Source organism: Triturus cristatus, chromosome 4_2 (assembly GCF_964204655.1).
Source record: "Triturus cristatus chromosome 4_2, aTriCri1.1, whole genome shotgun sequence".
Taxonomy (NCBI): Eukaryota; Metazoa; Chordata; class Amphibia; order Caudata; family Salamandridae; genus Triturus; species Triturus cristatus.
In genome coordinates, this window is record NC_140586.1 from 152,565,112 (window position 1) to 152,588,968 (window position 23,857).

The following is a 23,857-nucleotide window of genomic DNA, read 5'->3' on the forward strand; positions in this document are numbered from 1 at the left end:
TTGTCCAGTCGTCTGCGAGGTTGTTCTATCACCTCTCGGCGGCCTCTGGCATCTTGATTCGAAGTTCGGTATCTTGAATTATAGTACTGTATGTTCTTGAAGATTTCATAATATTAGTTTATTCTGCTCTTCAAATTTCTGGTGCTCCTTTCGTATCGATCCAGACCCAACTGCGGAAAAAAGAGAAGCTGAAGGCGACCAAACGTGGGACATTCAAGAGAAGCATGATGTCACAAGGGGACATCAAATGGTGGTACTTCGGCACCCACCAACAGAAGAAAAAAAAAAAAAAAAAAAAAAGGAAATACAACAGTTCCGGACCCAACCACTAGATGGCGGAATATTGCACAGCATGCGATTCAGAAAGGATTCACGCTGCAAAAGCAGACCTTCCATTAATTCATCTATTCTGGTCTGTGGCCATCAAAACAAACCATATGACTGGAACAACATGAAGACTCCATTAGTCAGTACTTGGCTTTGCTTTATACAAAGCCGAATGGAGCCAGTAGATGGTGCACGCAAGGGATACTGCTCATGCAAAAGTTTCCAGATCCGGCCAGACGCCTGGGAATATCTACGGTAAGGAATCTGCAGGTAGAAGTCTATCAAATAACCTTTGACTACATCTGTTCCCTTCTGGGACACCATAATAAAACTTGCTTGGCACTAGCCGACGAACTTCACAACTTCTTTCAACTGCCTTGTACATCACACTAGTGCTATCACACATTTATCCTTGCAGACACACTGGAAACTACAAACATCACACTAGAATCTGTTTCAAGCACAAAAAGGGAAAAACTGTCTTAGGTGAATTTTCACTGACATTCCTGCCACCAATGTGCATCAAAAAAAATGTACAACGTTATACATTATTGATTTTTTAAATTCTATAATAATTTACATCAGCCTATGTGACATATGTTCACGATATATACATTTGTTTTGGTTTCTTTTGGGTCAACTGTACTTTTTGAAAAAATAAGATGGGAAACTAAAGAATTGCTTACAGGTTGAAAGTGAGGCCATTGTTTTGGATGAAGGGGTCAAAGGCCCAGATTTACCTCTTCTAATAAAGCCCAGAACATCCAACTAGAAAAACTGCAGGTTATATACCCAGGAACAATTCCTGTTTCGAGATTGAGGCATTGTTATTTCTGACAGCTACCTAAATATCTTCAAAGACTGAAAGCCACGTAGGCTAGAGAGGCCCATATAACTGCGCCTACATCCTTCACTCGCCCCTAGTGCCATTATGTGCAGTCACCATAGGTGGTGTCATACTATGTGCTAAGGGGAAGGTTACAATTGAATGGAGTCTCCTGCGTGGTATAAAGCCGTAAAAGAATACACTCACTGCCTGGCTTTTACTCAGCCTATCTGTGCACCTGGAATTAAGCCAACACTCTCACCTAGGTCCAAGTCAGAACCAGCATAGCACAACACACTTCACAGGCATGATACAGTGTAGTCCTCTGGCAAACAGATTTGGACTCTGGCACTGAAAACATATGTGGTGGGGGGGCGGGTATATAGTTTTTTTACTTTAACTACACATTTGAGCAACAATAAGATCTTAAGCTGCAGTGTCACGAAATAAAACCTTTTTGGGTCTACTTTAAAAAAAAAAAAAAAAAGTACGTTGCAGAAACAGTTACACCGTCACACACAGGGAGGGTTAAATTCAATATATCCCATTCTTTTGTCTTGTACAAATGAGACCGGTCTTGGTTGCTATAATTAAAAAAAATAGTTAAAAAGCCAACTGTCATTCTTAAGCCCAGTATGGGTTAGATTTCTGGCACGCTCCATAATAAGTGCTAACTTCTACCTAAACGCTTCCTGGAGGTGAACACTTCCGCGTTTCCGTGGCACAAAGGCAGGATAAGACCTTGGAAGGTGGCTAGGGTTTCAGTACAAGCCACAAAAAACAAAAGGACTGGGAGAAAAGGTGACCTGTCCAGCATGATAAAATGGCTGCCTCTTGTACAAAGTGTGGAAAAATGCACGCCACCCTTTCCTCTCTTTCCCACATTGCCTCCCTTAGATGTAGTACTGCCTGTGAACACAACACATTGAATTTAAAAACAAAAGCTTTAGTGGGATTGTAAATTACATTACAAATTCTGAAGCAAAATAAATACAAAAGCATTTTCTATTTACAAATTCCATATTTAGTTAAAGTCTTTAAAAGCATATAAGGGGGATAAGTATGCGAATATTTCTTGCTCGAGGGGCAAAGATGGTCCGAGATACTGCATGCATGTTTCTCATAGCCAAGCTTTTCAGCACAGAAAAAGCGAGATGAGAGGGTAGGAATTGGGTGTTCCAGCGGTCCATCGCACTGAAGGGTGACAGTGTAAATGCCAGTTTGGACACGTCAAAATAAAAAACATACAAAACAGAGCCAGGAGTCATTTGCTAGAGATCAAGTATAAACCATTCAAAGAGCATCTAAAGTGTCTGTATTCTTGCTGAAAATAGTACTATCCATCAAGGTTTTAAAATCTATAAGTCTTTTATATTTTTTGCAGCCGCTCTTGATTTAAAGCTTTCGGAAAACTGCAGGAATATAGGAGGCCTGGAGTAAAATTCGTGTGAGGTTGCCACTGAACCACTGGTACCGTCCATCACTCTGGTCATGGAATTAGCTAAATAAATATTGCCAACAGCTCACTTCAGCATGGGAGAGGCAAAGAAGTTTCCTGGACGGCCAATGCTGGTCACAGACTTGCTTTTGCTCCCAAACCTAAACAAGAGGAAAGAAAGCAGAATAACTGAGAATACATATACACAACACTTTTCAAAGTATCCTCTTGGAAAAGGTACCCAAGAGCGCACCAGCTAATAATTCAAGAGAAAGATAAAAGGAGAGTATTCCGTGAGAGGAAGGTATACATAGGTAGAAGTACCAACACTTCCCACAGTTACTGCACAGAGCAAGTTCATCTTCTGTGAGGAACTGCTGAACAAGGTAGCTTCTCACCCACAGGTAAAAGGAAGATAACTGTTCTTCTACAGAAGATATACTAACAATGGACAAGAGACTTACTTGGGTGTGGTTTTGCCAAGGGTCGACCGGACTCTCTGGGACAATGAGCTGGACGAGGGGGTCTTGGAGAGTTGCTGCTCCGGGGTAGTGATTGGTCCAAACAGGGTCCCTAAAAGAAATATAGACCAAAAATAAACACCCCAACCAGGAAAACAAAGACTGGTGAAAATGAACGACGGTACTGCAGCACAACCATCAAAGATAAAGCAGGATACTTGTCCAGGCTTTAACAACTGGTGAAATGTTGCAGATAGCAAAAACAATTAGCACATTCATTGAAATATTACGTGGACGAGCTAGTCAAAATCTTCGTAATGCATTCTGTAACATTTGGTTCAGTCTGGAGTCCCTATGACTGACCATAATTTTTGGGACGGACAATGAGCAGAGAACAGCCAATAAATTACCGCTGGATGAGATTAGTTTTAGCTTTCAACCCAATACTTTTTCTGATTTCTTTTCTTCAGAGGCAAGATATGGCGTGCAAATGAAACTGTCCAGCCAGCAAGTTATTGTATTAAGCAGGTGGTAAGGTAGGTGACCAATACTAATAAATTAACAGTCTTTGTATGCAATATTGCGAGAAGAGGGAGGTAATCCAGCACTGCAAGGCTTTTCATAGATCATTGAACTTTACTTTAGATAACTGATGGAAGGAATGAATGTCCTTAATGCAGGAGTATTATGCAGAGCAAAGTTTGCCTTTGGACACTATGGGGTCCTGCTTTTGTTTTGTTCATCTGCAGACATAACATTGAAAGTCAACTTTCATACGAAAGAAAAGTTAAACATTTCACTTTGATCTGCAGCCAGTGGTACTTCTTGGTGAGCACGATCTGAAAAAGGTTTCTCCAAAACATAAATTACTGCACACAGGTCTTCTACTTTTGAAGGATGCGCTGCATCAAAGTACAAGAAAAGCCATTATAATTACACAGCTCAATTAGAACTGTACCTTTTATGTCCGGTGTGCCTGGTGTGTTGTAAGCATTTGTGTTTTCTATGATGTGACTTGGGTCCATGTTATCCTGTTCCACCATCATGAACTGGCTCCAGTACTCCACAGGCAATGAAAGCAAACGCTCTATCACCTTAGGAAGAAAGCACATGGTAACAGAAGCCAGAGTCTAGCTACAATTCAATGCTTGAACTCAGTAATGTATACAAAGCAAGTTTACCTTGGGCTGTCTCTTGGTGTCCTGAAGGATAGTCATGGGGTCCGGGTCCGGCACAGCGTGTGCAACAAGTGTGGGGCCAAATACCCTGGCTAGGTTAGAAATATCCATCTTACAGTCTGGACTCTGGGAAACTCTAGACAAGAAACAAGCAGTTTCCATTGATACCACCAGAAAATCAATCCACGTTATAATCAGACTTGTAACAAAATAAATAGCTTTTTTGAAGGTTTCACATTACAGCTCAACAGGCAAGGCCAACCCTTTCACCAGGTCCACAGAATCAACAGAAGGCTTTGAGCCCTCACCACTGCACCTTTCCCATCAGCAGATTACTGCTCACATACCTTTGTAAGTGAATCATAAGGAATGCCAAGGTATCCCGGTGTGCAGGGGGAAGTTCATCCACAGCCTGATAAATAGCAGCAATGCTGTTATCCTCGTCACCGATTTCTGTAAAAGTAGATGTTCGATAAGTCTCCCTTGTGGTGTTATTAAGCTCTCAGCATTGAAACGGTTTAGGTTAGTTACGGCAAGAATAATAAAAAATTAATTAAAAAAGGATGTACAGCAGTAGAGGACAATTCTGTTTGCTTTATATATTGTTGTGGAATAAAAGAATTTTCGCCCAAACTGCAGAGGAGTTTGTGCTTTTCATTTCCAGTGCTACGAGTGTGAGAAAAGCCAAGCGATATATCAGGTTCGAAAACTTCAACCCCCTCCCCCCCACCCCAACAGGAAAATGAAGGTACCGCACTCGATAGAGGTGAAACTCGGTTATTTTATTTCACCGAGATGAAGCACAGGACGGGTTTCGGCTTCACACCTTTTTCCACAGAAAAAAGTGCCACAAGTTCAACATTATTATATCCTGGTATACACATTTCACTTCCGGTGCATTAGCAGCAACATAAACAGACTCCAAAGAATATACTATAAGGAGTCATCATCCTAGCCGTGGTCAGGGGGTCCCAGAAGGACCCCCAAGGGCCAAAAACAATTTATTTGTTTTTTTCCGAAAAAATCTGCGAGTGCGCGCACCACCCAAACGGACAAAATTCTGCGAAGTTCGCGCAGCGCGCGCGATTTATCGAACAAAAAAATGAATTAGGCCCTTGGGGGCGAAGCGCTCCGTGCGCGCACGGCAAGAACTTTGTAAAGTGGCCTGGCGGTGTGCGAAGCGCACCGTGTGCCCACCATGCACGCACGGCACGAACTGCGTAAAGTGGGCGCGCGGTGCGTGAAGCGCACCGTGAAAAAGTTTTGTTTAAAAAAATATTGAATATGCTACTTACCAGTATGCATCTGTTCTTGGCATGTAGGGCTGCTGACATTCATATCTGTGCATAGATCGCCGCCTAGTGTTGGTCCGGATGTTTGCACGTTGTTGTCCTGGAAGAGTCTTCGAAGTATCCTGAGATAGGTGACTCCTCCCCTGGACCACAGTGCGCATGGGCATCCTCTCCATCCTCAGATTGTTTTTCGCCATTGTGGCAGTGATGGAGTAGATACAGAAAGTGATGACCATGCTTACAGTAATTGAGAGCTGCAGCTGCTACAGGCGCCAGGGAGGAGGGTGGGCGATATGAATGTCAGCAGCCCTACATGCCAAGAACAGATGCATACTGGTAAGTAGCATATTCAGTTCGAGGCATGTGGGCTGCTGAATTCATATCTGTGCATAGAATATATAGCAGTACCCTCTATTAGCGGCGGCCACCAGTGCCAGCTGCAGCGGTCTGAAAAAGAGTTTTGAGAACAGCCTGTCCTACAGCTGCCTGCTGTTTTGATTGCACATCTACACAATAGTGTTTGGTAAATGTATGTGTAGTGGACCAGGTGGCTGCTCTACATATATCATGCAAAGGAATGTTTCCCAGGAAAGCCATGGAGGCCCCTAACTTACGTGTTGAGTGGGCTCGTGGGGGAATCGTTAATGTGCGTTTAGCTTTTTGATAGCAAATTTGAATACATTTAACGATCCATCTGGCTATACCTGCTTTGGAGATGGCGTTACCTTTGTGGTGTGGGGCAAAGGCAACGAAAAGTTGTTTTGTTTTCCTGAAGACTTTAGTCCTGTCTATATAGTACATGAGGGCTCTCTTTACATCCAGTGTATGGAGTGCTCTTTCTGCGACAGTTTGTGGGTTTTGAAAGAAAACAGGCAGTTCAATAGTTTGAGTCATGTGGAACTGCGATATCACTTTGGGCATGAATTTTGGGTTGGTACGTAGTACGACCCTGTTTGCGTGAACCTGTATGAATGGCTCTTGAATGGTTAGTGCCTGGAGTTCACTAACTCTCCTCAAAGAAGTGATCGCTACTAGGAAAGCTACTTTCCAGGTGAGGAATTGAATCTCGCATGAGTGTAGAGGTTCGAAGGGTGGACCCATCAGGCGTGTGAGGACCAAGTTGAGGTTCCACATTGGAGCTGGTGGGTGGCTTGGAGGAATTACTCGTTTGAGTCCTTCGAAGAATGCTTTGATGGCAGGCACTCTGAATAAAGAGAGGTGCTGCCTGTTCTGGAGATAGGCTGCTATTACGGTCAAATGGACACGTATTGAGGTGTATGCCAGATTGCATCGGTATAGGTGTAATAGTTAACAAATTATGTTTTGGATGGATGCGTCTAGCGGGTTAATGTCATTGTTATTGCAATAAATTACGAACCTTTTCCATTTGGCTGCATAGCAAGCTCTGGTAGTGGGTCTTCTAGCTTCCTTAATGATGTCCATACAGTCAGGTGGCAGATTCAGGTAGCCAAACTCTAGGACTTCAAGAGCCAGATTGCCAGGTTCAGCTGTTGCGGATCTGGGTGCTGAATCTCTCCATGGTTCTGCGTCAAATGCGCGGGTTTGATCCGCAGCCTTTGATGCGGCACCACGGAAAGTTCGAGAAAGGTGGTGTACCATGGTTGGCGTGCCCATGTTGGAGCAACCAGGACGAGTGTCAGTGAGTGTTGTCTGAGTTTGCGCGCCACCAGCGGTATCAATGGTGCTGGGGGAAAAGCGTACGCAAATCTGCCGGACCAGTTCATCCATATCGCATTGCCCTGCGACTGCGGATGTGGGAACCTGGCGGCAAAGCTTTGGCATTTTGCGTTTGCTTGTGGCGAATAGGTCTATGTCTGGATGACCCCACTGCTGGAAGTACGGTTGGAGTACTGATGGGTGTAACTCCCACTCGTGCATCTGGTGGCTGTGTCTGCTGAGCAGATCCGCCATCTGGTTGTCCTTACCGGGGAGGTGTTCCGCCATGAGGAACATGTTCCTCTGAATGGCCCACTTCCACATGCTCTGAGCCAGATGAGACAACTGTGGAGAGTGTGTTCCTCCCTGCTTTTGTATGTAGTACATGGCGGTCATGTTGTCCGTCCAGATCAACACGACTTTGTTGCACAAGTGTACTTTGAATGCTTTCATTGCTAGGAAGATTGCCATCAGTTCCAGAAGGTTGATGTGCATCTTCTTTTGTTGTATTGTCCATAGTCCCTGCACTGTGTAATTGAGTACATGAGCTCCCCATCCCTGGAGAGACACGTCCGCTGTCAGTATTTGTGGAACAGGCTCTTGGAACGGTCGGCCCTTGCAAAGTTTTTGTGGGTTCCACCAATGCAGAGAGTTGTATGCCCGACCGCTCACCAACACTAGGTCTTTTAGTTGCCCGTGAGCCTGATTCCATTGACGTGCTAAGCACTCCTGAAGCGGGCGCATATGTAGTCTCGCGTGTGGGACTATGAAGATGCAGGAGGCCATCATGCCTATCAACTGCATGAACACTCGCGCAGGAAGGGAGTGTTGTGGTTTGAACTTGGAAATCAGCATTTGCATGCTGTTGATCCTCACTAAATTTGGCTGAGCTGTGGCTGCCAGAGTGTCTATGGTCGCACCTAGGTACTGTTGTACGTGTGCGGGTTGGAGATGTGATTTTGGGTAATTTAGTGAGAATCCCAGACTGTGAAGAAGGTGAATGGTGTGGGACATGTGGCTGGCACATTGCTGGGCTGACTTTGCCTGAACAAGCCAGTCGTCCAGGTAAGGGTAGACGTGAATGTGTTGCCTCCGTAGATGTGCAGCCACAGTAGCTAGGCACTTTGTGAAAACTCTGGGTGCTGTTGTCACGCCGAAGGGGAGAACCTTGAATTGGTAGTGCTGCCCTTGAATAGTGAACCTGAGATATTTTCTGTGTGAGGGGTGAATGGGTATGTGGAAATACGCGTCTTTGAGATCTAGCGTGGCCAGGAAGTCTCCCTGTTTGAGCAGCGGGAGGACTTGTTGTAGGGTGAGCATGTGGAAATGCTCTGAGAGAATGTAGCGGTTGAGGGGTCTCAGGTCTAGTATAGGTCTGAGTGACCCGTCCTTTTTTGGTATTAAGAAGTACAGGGAGTATATCCCCGTGCCTTGCTCGTGGACGGGTACGACCTCTATTGCGCCTTTTTCCAGCATACTTAGCACTTCCTGCTGTAAGAGCGCTAAGTGCTCTGAGGACATAGGACGGTGTTTTGGCGGTATTGTGGGCGGAGTGGAGGTTAATTCTAGGCAGTAACCGTGTTTGATAAGATCTTTGACCCACATGTCCGTGGTGATGGTGTTCCACGTGGACAGGAACCTTTGTAACCTTCCCCCGACAGGTGTTATGTGGTCGGGAGGAAGGGAGAGGGCGTCACTGTTTGTTCTTGGGGGGAGGACCTGGTATTGCCGTATCCGCGTCCTCTGCCCTTTGTGCTGGAGCCACGATACCCACCCCGGGTGTTTTTATCGTAGGTACTTTGTGTGTTGCCCTTGTTGTAGGTTTGCTGTGACCCCTGTCCTCTGCCTGCTCCTCTATTCCCGGGGCGACGAAAGGAGCCACTCCGAAAGGTCTGTGTTTGGAGAGCCCCCATGGACTTTGCAGTGTCTGTGTCCTTTTTTATTTTCTCTAGGGTGGCGTCAACTTCTGGCCCGAATAAGTAGTCGGGGTTGACCGGCTGATTGAGGATGTTATTTTGAACCTCAGGTTTGAATCCGGAGATTCGTAACCAGGCGTGTCGTCGTAGCATGACGCTGGTGTTTATTGCTCTGGCAGCTGTATCTGCGGCATCCAGTGCACACTTAATGGATGCGTTTGTGAGGAGTTGTCCCTCCCTGATGAGGATCTCTGCTCCCTCTTTGTATTGGTCAGGGAGATGTTGGAGTAGGGTTTCTAATGTGTCATAGTGTGCGCGATCGTAGCGAGCTAGGAGCGCCTGTGTATTGGCAATACGCCATATGTTAGCTGCCTGGGCTGCAACCCGTTTGCCGGAGGTCTCTAGCACCTTGGACTCTTTGTCCGGGGGGAGGAGCATCCCCAGTTGTTTGCGAGTGCGCCCGTTTGCGAGCATTTGCGACTACGATGGAATCCAGAGGCAACTGGCCTCTAATGCACGTAGGGTCCCCAGGCGCCGACCTATATTTTTTGTCGATCCTGGGGTTTATCACTCTTGCCCTGGTGGGTTCTTTGAAAATGTCCTTTGCTGGTTTGAGGACACCTTTAAACATGGGTAGAGTTTTGATATTCCTTTCGGAGGATGCAAAAGTATCCATTAGAAAATCGTCCTCGATTGTGTCAGAGTGGAGTTGCACACCATGATTTTCCGCAGCACGTTCAATTAGGGCGTTGAATGCGGCAGTGTCCTCTGTGGGAGACGTTTTTGCGCCATAGAGCTGCATGTCCTGTGTATCCATAGGTGCACCTGTGTCTACAGGGTCATCCCAAGCCTGGTCAGGGTCCTGTTGGCCCTCAGGGTCCATCTCTCTTGGGTAGGGGATGTCGTCACCCATATAGTCCTCCAAAACGTCGGTTTCGGAGTGTGTCGGAGAGAAGGACTGTGGATCTGGGTAGGAGGTATGGAGACGTTCGTAAAGAACTGGTTCCGAATCTGCTGGCAGCTTTTTCTTTAGCGGGATCCGGTAGGAGTCCAAAGCGTGTTCGGAAGATATTCTCCGCTTGTGGAGCATAATTCTGCCGGTGTCGGCATCGATGATGTGGGATGGTGACGTCTCCGTAGGAGAGCGTTCGGCAGGTGTGATCCGAGTTTGGGTGACACGAGTTCTTATTTCAAACATTTTTGGCGCCGTGGATGGTGGCAGGCCAAAAGTGATATGGGGTGTTGCTGGAGAAGCTTTTTGAGCTTTTTTCGGCTCGGGGCCCGACGTGTCCTGGAGGGCTGCCTTTTCTTTGATGCGTTGCAAGGACTCTGCAACTTGTCGCACCTGGAGCGCCGACGGTTGTTTGGCGCCGAGCGGTTCTGTAGAGGCAGGCGTGGGCTTCTTCGGGGCCACGGGGTCATAGAGTCGAGGAGAGGCTGTAGCAGTCGACGGCGTAGATGATTGGGCCTTAGGTGCTGCTTTCGAAGTGGTGTGTGACGCAGCGGCCATTTTGACCTTCGTGGCCGGAGCTGATTGTTTCGGTGCCGAGGCGATTTGTCGGTACCGATGGCCTTTTTCCGTGTGTCGGCGCCGACGTCTGCTGCTGCGAGTTCGGCACCGAAGTCCCGTTTGGTGCGGTCGGTGCCGACGGGTTTTGCTGGCGTCGAAGGTGTAGTGGGCTTCGATCCGACCAGTACCACTTTCAGTTTCGGTTTCTGTGGAACCGACACGACTTTTGGTTTCGGTTTTGAGGAAGGGAAACCAGCCGTTTTGGGTCCTAATGGCTGACGCTGAATGTCCAAGGCTGGGCCTGAGGGCGGGGCCGAAGAACTGCGGGATACGTCTTGGGTAAGGCCCGAAGGCGATCCCTCGACCGGAGCCATAGACTGACGCACTGGGATATCCTCCGTCTGTACGGGTAGGCCTTGCTCGTCACCGGAGCCACTTTCTTCAGCCCCTAAGGCCTCATTGTAGTCTCCTACCTCGGTGTAGTCTTCATCTCTGTGAAAGAGTTGTTCTTCGATGTCTTCCGATCCGGAATAGTGTTCGGAAGCGGGGCTGGAGGGTAGGTTCTCCACGCCTTCCACATCTTCGTCCTCGGCGCTGAAGATGTTGGTCGGGGCTGGTGCCGCTTGCTGCGCTTCAAGTCTCGCCGCTCGTCGATTCCGAAGAGTCTTCTTGGATCGGAATCTGGCACAGGCCATACATGTGGATTCGTCGTGATCCGGTGAAAGGCATTTGTTGCACACCGGGTGGACGTCGACATGGGGATATTTCGCATTGCAAACAGGACACCGCTTGAATGGTGTCCTCGATTCCATCGTCGATGGTGTCGATGCGAAAAAGTTGTTTCAGAAGTTAATAAACTAACAAGTAACTGTCGATACCGATCGGGAACAGTACCGACGCGAACTAAAGGCCTTTTGGCCTGAAAAAAGTTTTCCTAACTTGAGTCAAGATAAGCACATCCGAACCCAATGGCGGAAAAAAACAATCTGAGGATGGAGAGGATGCCCATGCGCACTGTGGTCCAGGGGAGGAGTCACCCATCTCAGGATACTTCGAAGACTCTTCCAGGACAACAACGTGCAAACATCCGGACCCAACACTAGGCGGCGATCTATGCACAGATATGAATTCAGCAGCCCACATGCCTCGAACATTAATAAATACATAACTTAGCATTTAAAAAAACGTACAAATTCACTGAAAAAAACAGGTTTCACACACGTTATAGTTGGGAATTAGCATTTAAAAAACCTTGCAAATTCACTTAAAAAACCATAGGTTTCACACATGTTTTAGTTAGCTGGGCATTTCCCTCGTAAAAAACCAATGAAATTCCCCTGTTATAGTTCGTGCAGGCAACTATAACTCACGCGATTGCAATCCTCTGCTGATGACGTCAGATATTACATCACTGATGACATATGTGTCTTTCTGAAAAAAAAAAAATGTAATATATGTATAGCTAAAGATGAATGGAAGAAGACATGGGTAAATAAGTGTCTAAATACAGTGATGTAATATCTGACGTCATCAGCAGAGGATTGCGGTCGCGTGAGTTATAGTTGCCTGCACTAACTATAACAGGGGAATTTCATTGGTTTTTTACGAGGGAAATGCCCAGCTAACTATAACATGTGTGAAACCTATGGTTTTTTAAGTGAATTTGCAAGGTTTTTTAAATGCTAATTCCTAACTATAACGTGTGTGAAACCTATGTTTTTTTCAGTGAATATATATTATATATACATATATACACACATACTCACACTTCTCTAATGAATGTTACTTACCCTGTTAACACCAGTTTGTGGCATGTAGTGCTGTAGATTCACAGGACTAGCATAATTCCACCATTTAGTGTTATGCTCGGAGATGTGTGCACTTTGTTTTTCTTTGAAGAAATGTTTGGAGTCACAAGGTTATGCAACTCATGCTCTTGCTTGCAATGTGCATGGTCCTTGACTCCCATTGTTAGATTGTTTTCGGCTCGCCGGTGAGGATGGAGTATAAAGGATGATTAATCCTAGCAAGAGGATCATGGGAATGTAAGTACGATAATTGCAACCCTCATAGGTTCCCAGAGAGGAGGAAAGGCGTATGTGAATTGTTGGACTTGGCCCTTCTGGCAGGTTCACCCCTGAACTTTTTTTTGCTTTTTATTGGTTACTTGGTGTGGTGATTTTTCGTTTCTGCGCACTTTCCCTGTGTCCCAGGGTAAAGTGCGTGCGTGCTCTGAGTGCATGTGGTGAGATAGTCCTGCCCTCCCATAGGCATGCATGGGGAATGTATGTGTCCCTAGTAGTTCCTGATGCGTGGGGTGTGCAGGCCAGAGTTTGGTATGTGCGGACTCGTGGGAGTGAATGCTACGCGATGGTGTGCGGCGTGCATGTACCTAGTGTGAAGTGCCACTTCTAGAGGTGGGCACCTGTGTGCAGTGTGTCTGTCGCGTGATTGGCTGGTCATGTCATGTGACGGGCTAGGGATTCCCCAGAGTCAGGATGAGTCACCCAGTGGTGAATGGGGAGATCAGCAGCTAGATGGGTGGGAGGAGTACACCTGGGTCCTGAATAGGACAGGGTTTTCCACACACAATGCTGGCTCCGCCCCCTGTGGTGCGACTGACGACCCTAGCCCTGCCAGTGAATAGGGTGAGGGGCTGAGCACATCAAGGGTGCTCCCCAACCAGCTGCGACTGGTTTTCCCCCTCACCCTGAACCCAGAACAAAGGGGTTTGCTGTATAAAAATGGGGCTGTGTCCCCACAGAAACTGTTCTCTGCCAGGATCTTACCTGAGGGGGGCTGCTGCTGCTGGACCAGAGGACCGCCACCTGGACTACCTCCCTGCCTGGAGGCCCAGTGAGCTGGCTCTGGGTCCAGCATTGCCCCCCCACCCCTGCCCTGCTGCATGCAGGGGAGAACTTTGCTGGACTTGGTGTCTGTGGGCATCCCTAAGCGCCTGGAAGCGCTTTTATTTTTCTTAGCGCTAGAAGCGCTTTATTTCTGAAAGCCGGTGCCCACCCGGCGTTTGCCCCGTATTTGCAGATTCCTAGTCTCCTGGCAGGTGCCCAACCTGCCAGGGACATTGCCGTAACTGTAAGCGGGTGCCCACCCCGCGGAACATTGTTTTATTATCACGAGGGAGCCTACCCCTCTCATTGCCAAGATTTAAAAATCACCGCTGCAGCCCGGGACATCCAGGAAGTCAGGCGGGCCGGGGGCGGGCCGCCGGGACAACCGGATCAGGAAGTAGGAGGGCGGGAGCCTACCCCGCCTCCCACCGAAGACTGGCGGTTTGATTCGAAGCCCCGGAGCAGGCAGGAGCCTACCCTGCACCCCGGGGCCCTCAGGAGAAGCGCCGTGTCCCCCACCCAGGCGGGAGCCCACCCCGCACTGGGACGCGTGGCCTTCGTGTTCGGGGCCCGTAGGCTCCGCATTACCGACCAAGCCTCGCAGTCCAGAGAAGTCGGAGCGCTGTGTGCTCCGCTCCAGATCGGCCCAGCGGAGATCGACCCACCAGCGTGAGCCTTCCCCGCCGCGAAGAGTCCGGTGAGTGGGGGAGGGGGGGGGCTCCTGGCTGCCCGGTGACTGGGGGGTGCGCTCCAACCCCGGGGGCATTGGCGCATTGCTGGATTTAGAGTCCGTAGGGACTCCAACGTTAGGGGCCAGCATTCTTTGCCTGGGAGCCCACGAGGCTCCACCGCATACGGGGGCAGTTCTTTTGGTGCACAGAGCGGCCCCGGAAGGCAGCGGGCCGCTCCGTTACCCCCCCACATTTGTGCACGAGCCCATCGAGGCTCCAACGGCGGGGGACATTCTCGTTATTCAGAGCCCCGTGAAAGCTCCAACGACGGGGCACATTTGTATAGAGTCCCGAGGGACTCCGACCACGAGGGCATCTCTCTGGTGCTATGAGCGGCCCCGGAAGGCAGCGGGCCGCTCCGTGAATGGGGGCATATTTGTTTAGGCTCCAACGTCGCAGCCTTACTCTCGAGCCCCTGAGAGGCTCCAACGAAGGGGGCAGTGCTCCTGAGCCCCTGAGAGGCTCCAACCTTACGCTGGGCAAAATTGTGTTTTAGAGCCCACGAGGCTCCCACGCTGTTTTGGGGGCATCCTTCTTTTAGAGCCTAGGTGGCTCCAGGGCTGTATATTGTTCTGGGAGGCACAGTGGTGCCCACGCTCATTTTCCCAGCTGCCCAGCACTTAGTGGGCAGCTGCAACGTTTAGGTTGTGGCCCTCTGAGTTTTGGACTGCGCCTCCTGCGCAGTCTTGCCCCTGACTTTGTTGGACACCGGGCGTCCTTGCCCCTTCAAGGCCAGTTGGCCTAGGGACTGCCACAGATAGTGGCTAATGTGAGTTTTTGCGCCATTGTTCCTTTCCTGCACCTCTGAATGTATTTTAGGCATCATGTGTTTATGTGCTTAGACCCCTACAGGTATTGTGATACTAAGGTGGCTGCTTTTCTCCTAGTACAGGTGGTGCTAGTGAGGTCCCGATTCCCTGCGCAATATTTGCCTAAGGTGGTTAGGGTTGCGTAGGTGGTACTTACCTGATACCAGTAGTCACTGGTTGGGTGCTACATGTTCTATTTTAGTGCTACAGTGATTGTAAGTGCTATGGTCTACAGTATTATTCCTATGTTCTAAAAAGTGCTAATTCCGGACAGTGGTCCATGTGGCCCTGTCCCCTGTACATATAATCCCTTGTAAATTCTGCCCGTGCCTGTTGGCACATTGTAGAGTGTGTGTTTTTATCTAATGTGTTGTGTATAATACAAAGGTTATTTTTATATAATACCTTGTGTGGAGTTTCCTTTGTGGTGGGCCTTGAGTGTTGTTGCTGGGTGCGCGCGTAAACGCTTTTCACATCGCCTCCGGGATAAGCCTGTCTGCTCGTGCCAAGCTACCAAGGGGGTGAGCAGGGGTTATCTTTGGCGTGTAACTTCCTTGCCCTGACTAGAGTGGTGGTTTCTGCCTGACTTTGGCGCAAGCCTTAGCCAACCAGAAATCCCATTTCTAACATGAATCTACAGCACTACATGCTTACAGGGGAACACTCACCATTTGATAGCCTGTGTGGCTGTAGATACACATGCCTAGCACAGACTGTGAAGCAGTTTCCCTCCCAAAGCGGTGGCTAATTTGTGAGGGGTGCATTTGCTTGAAATAATATGCGTAGAACCGGTTGGCCTACATTGGCTCGTTGACGGGATAGGACATCTACACAATAACGTTTGGTATATGTGTGTGGGGTCCACAAAGCTGCCTTACAAGTCAGCCATGGGTAGATTTCCTAGGAAACACATAGTTGCTCCTTTTCTGTGAGTTGAGTGAGCTTCTGGAGGGATAGGGAGAGCTCCTTTATCTCTTGCTTAACAGGTTTGGATACATTTTACAATTCAACGTGATGTGCCCGATTTAGAACATGCCCGATTTAGAAATTGTTCTTCCTTTGTGTGGCTTGTTGAATGCAAGAATGCTGTTGAGTCTTTCAGAATGGAGGAGTTCTATTAAAGTAGTAATTAGGTGCCCTTTTCAAATCTAGTGTGTTTAAAGCGCTTTTGGCAACTGAATTGGGTTGTGCAAAGAATACTGGCAACTGAATAGACTGATTCAAGTGCAATTGAGATACTACTTTGGGAAGGAATTTAGGGTTAGTATGTAGTACCACCTGGTCTTTATGAAGCTAGAAGAATGCTCCTTCTAGAGTTAATGCCTGAAGCTCAAGGACACATCTGAGTGAAGTGATTGCAATTGGAGGTGCAACTTTCCATGAAAGGAATAGGAGAGGGCATTTGTGGAGAGGTTGGAATGGAAGGGGGGGGGGGGGGGGGTTCAGGGGGTCCTATTAACCTGGTTAACATATTGTAACGTTGGGATTCCAAGCTGGAGTGGGAGAAACTCTAGGCAGAATAACGCTTGACACCCTGCAAAAAACGATAATAGGGATCCTGAAGATAGGAGGTGTTTACTATTTTGTAGATAAGTATCAACTGCAGTTAAGTGCATCTTTATGGAAGTGAACGGTAACTCTGAAGTTTGAAAATACAGCAGGTAACAGATAAAGTCCGGAGCCTGTGCGGTTTGGGTGAGAGGGTTTCAAATAAGAAATCCTCTTTGAATGCCTGTGTGTACACAGGCACTTAATAGTATGCGACTGCCCTACTAATCAGGCCATGCTAGATTGTTGTCTCATGGGGGGGGGGGGGGGGGGGGAATACAAATCTAGATCAGTATTATCAAGTGTATAGGAAATTGCCCTTTTTAGGGTACTTTCCCTGGACTTTACTTTTCGCTTTTCTCTTTCCCAGTTTTCTAGATCAGTATTATCATGTGTATAGGAAATTACTCTTTTTAGGGTGCTTTCCCTAGACTTTTTGCTTTTCTCTTTGTTTTCCATTGCGCTGGATGCTAGCCGTAGAACTTGGATGCGTTTGGCACTGCGTGCAGTGTCAAAGCGTTGCACCCATGTACAAACTGCAGAGAGGTGTGTATATATGATTGGCTGATTCGAATTAGCTGCAAGTCACTTGTCATGGGGTAAGACCTTGATCAGGGGCATGCATCTAAAATGTGCCTCTGTGGGCTGGTAGTACTGGTTGTGCCGTTCACTGAGTCAACCAATTGATTATGCCACAGGTTTTCCCTGGTGGGGCCGGTGTTCACAGTTTACTGTTACTCGACTTGGCGTTTACAAAGCTGTGTGCCAAGGTTCTGCATGTCTCCTGCTATATCAGAGTTCTCCCTGGTGACAGGGTGCAGTTAGGAAAGTGGTTGGACACCAGGTGTGTTCAGTACGACGGGGCCTGCTTCTCGCATTGGATTAGCATGCGGGGGATGTAGGGAGGGGCTGTACCATTATTTCCTACAGGGAGAACAGCATCAGTATGATGTTTGTTATTAAGGAGTTAGTAATGGCAAAGCCACTCTGATGGTGGGAGTGGGTTAGACATTAGGGTGATGGAAATGTCACTTTTGGAAAGTGGTTATTTCGATGCGAGGAGCCGTATGTGTCTGGCGGCCTGTCTCCTAATTCTCAACTGGGTGCTGGTGGGGGGGGGGGGGGGGGGGGGGGGGGGGGAAGCACATCTCTGCATTCCTAAAAAAGGGCTATAAGCTAGGGGTTCTCAGGAAACTGTAGACCTCCGACTCTGAAGAACCTTTTTGGGACAGTTACGTCAGGGTAGAATTGGCACCTGCATTCCAAGTGGGCAAGGTCTTGACCCCACTAAAGATGTTGATCAAACCTCGAGGTAGGATGGCAGACAGGACAAAAATTAGAAAGGGCATGCGCATTTCAAACGGTGGCCTTTCAAACTGATCGATTTTTCAAAGGCCATGGTGGGTATAACTAACTGGGCTTCAGCCTCTGAGAGTAGAGACATACTATGCGGTTTCAATACTGGGAATCATTAGGGCAGGAGGGACTACAACTGGACTATACGCAGACTTGTTTCGGCTTGGAACTTGTCGTGCTCCATGAAAGGGAGTATCACACGGTGGAGTTTGCCTGGACGTTGCTGGCCTGCAACTAGTGCCAACTGTCGTGGGCTGGATCTCAAAGCACTCTGAGAGGACGGATGAGCTGGCCTATTCACGAGATCCTAGGGACACAAAGGATCTCGCTGTCTTCACGAGATCATATGGACCATACTGGTTGTGGAGGAGACAGGTGGAAGGGATAGTGTTAGGGACAAGGACCGTCCTTACATACACCATTTCGCTTTGCAAGAGGATTGCTGATTGCAGCATTTGGCCGTATAAGATTAAATAAAGTGCCTGTGTCTAAACCTCTGAAGTCTGGCCTACAGCGTTTTCCTTCCTAAAGGAGAGTTTGGACACACACACATAGTTCATGACAAATAATTTCATGCACAATCTAGCAAGATGGCTTACTGAGTTAAGGGCTGTGTGTGTGATGTAAGTCTCATTACATGATCCTTGTGCCTTTCAAAGTCCTGAGACCTTTTCATTGCAGGTATTGTAGATGTCATTAGTTACCAAAGGCCTTCCATTATTCACCAAGCGTTCAAAGCCCAACCAACTTTTGAAGAAACGGATCTTTAAAAAAGACATGTGCTTGCCTGCTGCAGTCATGAAGGTCTTGTTGAGCCGAAAGGTAAGAAGAGGCTCTTTCAGATTTCGCAGAAAGTCTTTCAGGAAACCACATACGGCATGGATGTCTTCTATCTTACTCAGCAAAGGAACAGTCTTACTGCGTAGAAATTTCTCTTTCAAGTCCTTCACTGTGCGGTCGCATCCTGAAATTCGGTAAAGACCAGTCTGGCAGGGAAAGAAAGGCTTCAAAGTCAAACAAATGTCATCAACCCCCTTCGCCCACGCATCCAAAAAATCTATCTCCAGTCATTCCACCAACCCATCTCAAAGCTCCCACATGTAACTCCTTGTACCAAACCATGTTAGAGGCTCTTCACCCTGCTCCTTTCTCTTAAGTTTTTCATGGCCCAACACCCCCCACTCTGAGGTCCACGATCAAACTTCCCCCTTCGAGCTCAGGTCTTGTTCTCTCCCTGCCCATCTACTGCAAAGCTCACACTTTCAACCATCTCCCTGTTCCATCTCAATGAACTGTAATATAGCCGCACCCCAGGAAGTTAATTGCCACCTCACCGTTTGTAATCATCAGGTGGCCACTGGTCCAGCCCACCTTTGTATCGGGCGTCTGTAGCAATTACTTCCCATTCTTGTATTTTACAGGTGCATGGTCGAGCCCAACCTCCAATCTATCCCCCGTATTAAGCCCAGTTTATCCTGCCCCCCCCCCCCCAAAACCCATTACCAAGTTTTAGGACCCGGATACGCTGCGTGCCAACCATCAATTCTGCTCTAGTCAAATCCCTCCCAATCTCCATGGTTCAGACCTTTACCCAACCGTATCCATTTCACACACCCCACATTCTACTCCGATGTCCATGGTCCAACCACCCAACTCCTACATACATAGCCAACACACTTCTAGCTTAAAAGATCCCTGGTCCAACACCATCTTAAGCTCCTTGCCCATCCTCCACTTGAAGCTAGATTGCTACAACCCCCTCCTTTGACAATCTTATAGTTCAATTGGCCATGCCATCTTTTGAGGTCTGATTATGGTCTCTTTCACCTTCTCTTTCCCAAGAGACCAAAGGTTACAAATTCATCCATCTTAAAGCGCCATGGGCCAACCCACTTCCAACCCCATGATGCAGTCTCCATTGACTTATGGCAAAATTAAAAGCTCGAGACTCAAACAATGCCACCATCAGTTCCTGCATCAAATTTGCTCTATATTCCCACCCGATAATTTGTGGCACCATTTAGCTTCCCTAGCTGACCAGCCACCTTAGGAAAGTCACCAGCATCTCTTACCTCATGGAGTCCCCTCTGCTCAATCTCATTGACACAGTGCACTACAACAGAGGGGATCATAGGTGGCTTTGACGACACAAAATCAGCCAGGGTGCCCTGAAAAGCAAGAGAGGGTATTAAGACATATCCTACAGGTTTACATTTCTGCAATTTTTACAGTTAACTCCCTCTTCACCCACACCCAGCACTCCATTCAGAGGCCAAGAAAAATAGAGATACTTTAACTACGTGCTCTTTAATCTCAAATCTCCCAGTGTCACATTGCTTACCAAATTTACCCTAAAGATTAGAGATTTAATTATTCCTCTTACATTCCACCCATCATCTTTCCCACACATTTTTTTCTCCTGCATTCATCCTCCTAGCACACACTCCCACTCAAAATTATTTGCAGAGTCACACGAGCAGCCTTTTTTTCTGCCCACGATTCACCCTGCATTAACATCTTTTATTGCTTTAATGATTCACTCGGCTGAACTTTGAGAAAGTCTGTTGTACCTCTCCAATCCGGACAGGAGTGCCCCCCAGTGTTGGGATACAAGGAAGGGGGCAACGATCACGGCACTCTGGATGAGATACTACTCGGCAGTCTCTACACTTGAGTGACAGCTTCCCAAACTTTATACGCTTCCCACAGGGAACGCACGACTCTGGCTTGATAACCTGATCATGGAAATGAGGAGAAAACGCACAGACATTTTTAATTAATAAGGACAGTCTTTTTAAAGTGCACTGCAAAGCATAGAAACAGCGCAACACCATAAAATGATTAATCTCTCACTTTGTTGAACACCCACCGTTTTTGATACAAACTCATGCAACCTCATTCCCCCTGTACCCTGTGGGGTTCTGGTGCCGTCACTTGCAGAGTTATAGTCCAAATTCCTGCTACCCAGGGTGGAGTCACTGCTCCATGGTTGCAGATTGGCTGAAATAGAATTGAACAGCAAGTCACTTCCCAAATACATTCTCTGATGCTACAGCTAATGAATCCCCTCACCCAGCCCTTGGAATGAAAACCTTCTTCCTCACCTCGCTATTCATTAAGTCCATAGCAGATCTTGTGTTGCCTAGTGTTAGGCTTTCAACAGGCAACATTAGTACCTGTACAAGCGTTTATCAACTACTCAGATTGAGCCAATAGGATAAGTGGACTAAGATCTTTCCCAGAGGCTTTCAGATGGCTGGTTAAAATTCCTGCAGGGCTGACTCGGGTTTCAAAGGTTGATAAGTCCCTTGAATTTGATCCAATCATCAATTATGCAGAAGTCCCTACATATAGTCCTTATATATTATACATCATTTGTAAACTACAAAGAACAGTGAACCGTCAAGGTAGATAAAATAGCAGGATTTGATCAAGGGACTATAAACTCGATTCTGAACAGAGGTCACTAACACATTAGTTACAGAACATTAATACCATTGTGAATTTAGTGCACCTGAGAAGTAAGGGAAGATGAGTGTTAGCCAAATGTATACCTTACTTATGAAAACCCAGGCGCCTCCCAAATTGAAGGATGTAACAGTAGACGATCAGAAAGGCAGTGAGACACTAGCTCAATACACACAAAAATAAAAAAGGAGGGCATGCCAAACAGTGCTAACTGGGTAAACCATTAAAAAAAAAATTATATATTTTAGGGAAAATCAGGGTAGAGCTGCTACAATTTAAGAGTCCTGAATAAACTAGCACCCAAGCTATGGCACAATCAAGAATCCCTAGACTTTGTTAACCCGTGGAATCTGCACGTCAAGCACGTCATGTTTAACATTTGGAAGGAATCATCTGACCTTTCAACTCACCTGTACGCCTCCGACTTCTGGTCCAATATGGCCCAGTCTCAATAGTGGAGATAGCCTCAATTGGACCACCATTGTTTGGAACCGTCACAGTCGTCGTTGCCACAATGGATTCATTCTGAAACACCGAAAACAAGGTTCAGGTTATGATGTAATCAAACAATGCTGTGTTGGCAAAGTACGGGGAGGTGTGTAAAGGTCTGGGTCGCATTATACCAATCTCATACTGAAAACATGCAATTCATATTCACAGTATTTCCTCCTCCCATTAAAAACTGTGGGACTGTCCCATTTATATCAAAGGGTTTGAATCCACTTTGCCACAGATCACTCTATAATAGTTATTGGATGGCACATTTGAGTGCCTCGTAAATAGGCGGTGTTTATTTTTGGTTTCCTTCCTACACTAACTTGATTCAGAATTAATGTCCTAAATGGCCAGGGTTTATGTACTTGACTCAAAATAATCCCCCCCCCCCCCCCAGTACATTTCCATTTACTAGAAAGTTGAAACATAGACCTACAATAGAGGTTTACCCGAGGTGTTTGAATGAACCAATATACGAGAACACTCCCAAGTTGCACAATACAAAAGAAGCACTATATATTCCCCACTGGGGCACCGCCCACCTAAATGCATTATTACACTAGCTTTATGTCCCCAACTGCTTTATGCTGGTGCCAGTACTATATGGAAATGCAGCTTCTTTACAAAGGTCACTGGAAACTAAGGAATCTGTGTTTCTCACCTTAAAGCCAAATGTAGGGACATTTACCATCTGAATAACACTTCAAGTGAAAGTTTAACAAGTCCTTGAGTTTCAATGATGGGCTTCTACAAGAATCTACACATCTTTTCTACAAGGGAAGGCAGCACTGGCACTTCAGTTCACATCTCTGCTTGATAGTTTCAGAGGACTCTAGACTTGCATATTTTCGCATTTAGGGTACATATGATGGCTTTCTTCTTGGAACGAGAAGTACCCATGGCCCCATTTAATTTAATTCCTATACCAGCTACCCTTGTTGTCCAATCACCTCTGGGTGAGGTGAAAAAGATTTGAACAGATATGGTCCTCTGAATCACCCACACTCAGACATCCTCAAATACAGACTCAGTACAACGGTGTAGCTGCTGAGGGTATTCTAAAGCAGTGGTTCTTAATCTCAACATCTGTGGAACCCCATTCAACCTTTAATGGAATTCAGGGACCCGCCACTGAATACATTTTGGAACCTGGGAACCCCCACTGACTCATTGGAATTTGGGGACTCTAGCCGAAGCAATTTTAATGATTTGAATGGGAAAACAATACACAAAATTACAGAACAAAGCATTCAAACAAATGCACATGATTAAATATTTTATCAGATTCAAAAATAAATATTTTTAATGATAATTTTAAAGACAATGTTGGAGCTTTTCTACATTAAATTGAGGTCACCCATTGATACTACATTCTGTTTGATGCACTTGCACTGCTTCCACAAAGCAATCGGAGGATGGCAACTTCTTAATTTTGCCTCAAATTTAAAATTCCTTTGCAGAACGTTTTTTTTCAACACTGCTTCTTTGACACCAGCATACTCCTTTGAACGATCTTTCGAGGCTTGCCACAAGGATTAAGACAATCTTCAGGATGCTCCTGCCTACTGTGTTAAAGAGCAAAACATAAATTTGGGTTTGGTACCGCTTGGGCATTTAGTACCAAATTAAGTTTTCTGGAGTCACCTGTCCCAGAAACTTCATTGATGGGTGGAGGTGTAGAAGGATTAAATACTGTGGTTTCAACAGTATGAAACGCAAATTGCTTTTTGAATCGGGTCTCATCTACACTTGTGCTACAAAGCTACCCTTGCATCAGCTACCCCTTCACTGGCATTGGGGAATTACTTAAATACAAATTAGAACATTGTATAGTGAGTGAATTGTCCGTACCTGATCAGCAGAAGCTCCGATGGAGCGAGTCTTCTTAGCAGGTCCTGGGGGGCCCTCAGTATGAAGTCTGGAGGAACGCTGAAGATAGGGAAACAAATTCGAGTAATGGCAGAGTACAAGGGTTC

General features: G+C 46.8%; 1 protein-coding gene across 2 annotated transcripts in view; it reads right to left on the reverse strand.

Moving 5' to 3' along the window:
- Window positions 1–2,078: 2,078 nt before the first annotated feature.
- The window catches only part of RACGAP1 (Rac GTPase activating protein 1), a 43,117-nt gene continuing 21,338 nt past the window's right edge, over window positions 2,079–23,857 (reverse strand). For both annotated transcript variants that reach the window (XM_085600873.1, XM_085600874.1), the window contains exons 7-17: window positions 23,733–23,810; window positions 21,797–21,911; window positions 20,788–20,918; window positions 20,489–20,653; window positions 19,991–20,086; window positions 18,706–18,904; window positions 4,578–4,683; window positions 4,234–4,366; window positions 4,011–4,146; window positions 3,056–3,164; window positions 2,079–2,752 (exon numbers count right to left, since the gene is read on the reverse strand). In XM_085600873.1, coding sequence (XP_085456999.1) covers window positions 2,677–2,752; window positions 3,056–3,164; window positions 4,011–4,146; window positions 4,234–4,366; window positions 4,578–4,683; window positions 18,706–18,904; window positions 19,991–20,086; window positions 20,489–20,653; window positions 20,788–20,918; window positions 21,797–21,911; window positions 23,733–23,810 — 1,344 coding nt within the window. In that variant the 3' untranslated portion in view covers window positions 2,079–2,676. The remainder of the gene's footprint in view (window positions 2,753–3,055; window positions 3,165–4,010; window positions 4,147–4,233; window positions 4,367–4,577; window positions 4,684–18,705; window positions 18,905–19,990; window positions 20,087–20,488; window positions 20,654–20,787; window positions 20,919–21,796; window positions 21,912–23,732; window positions 23,811–23,857) is intronic.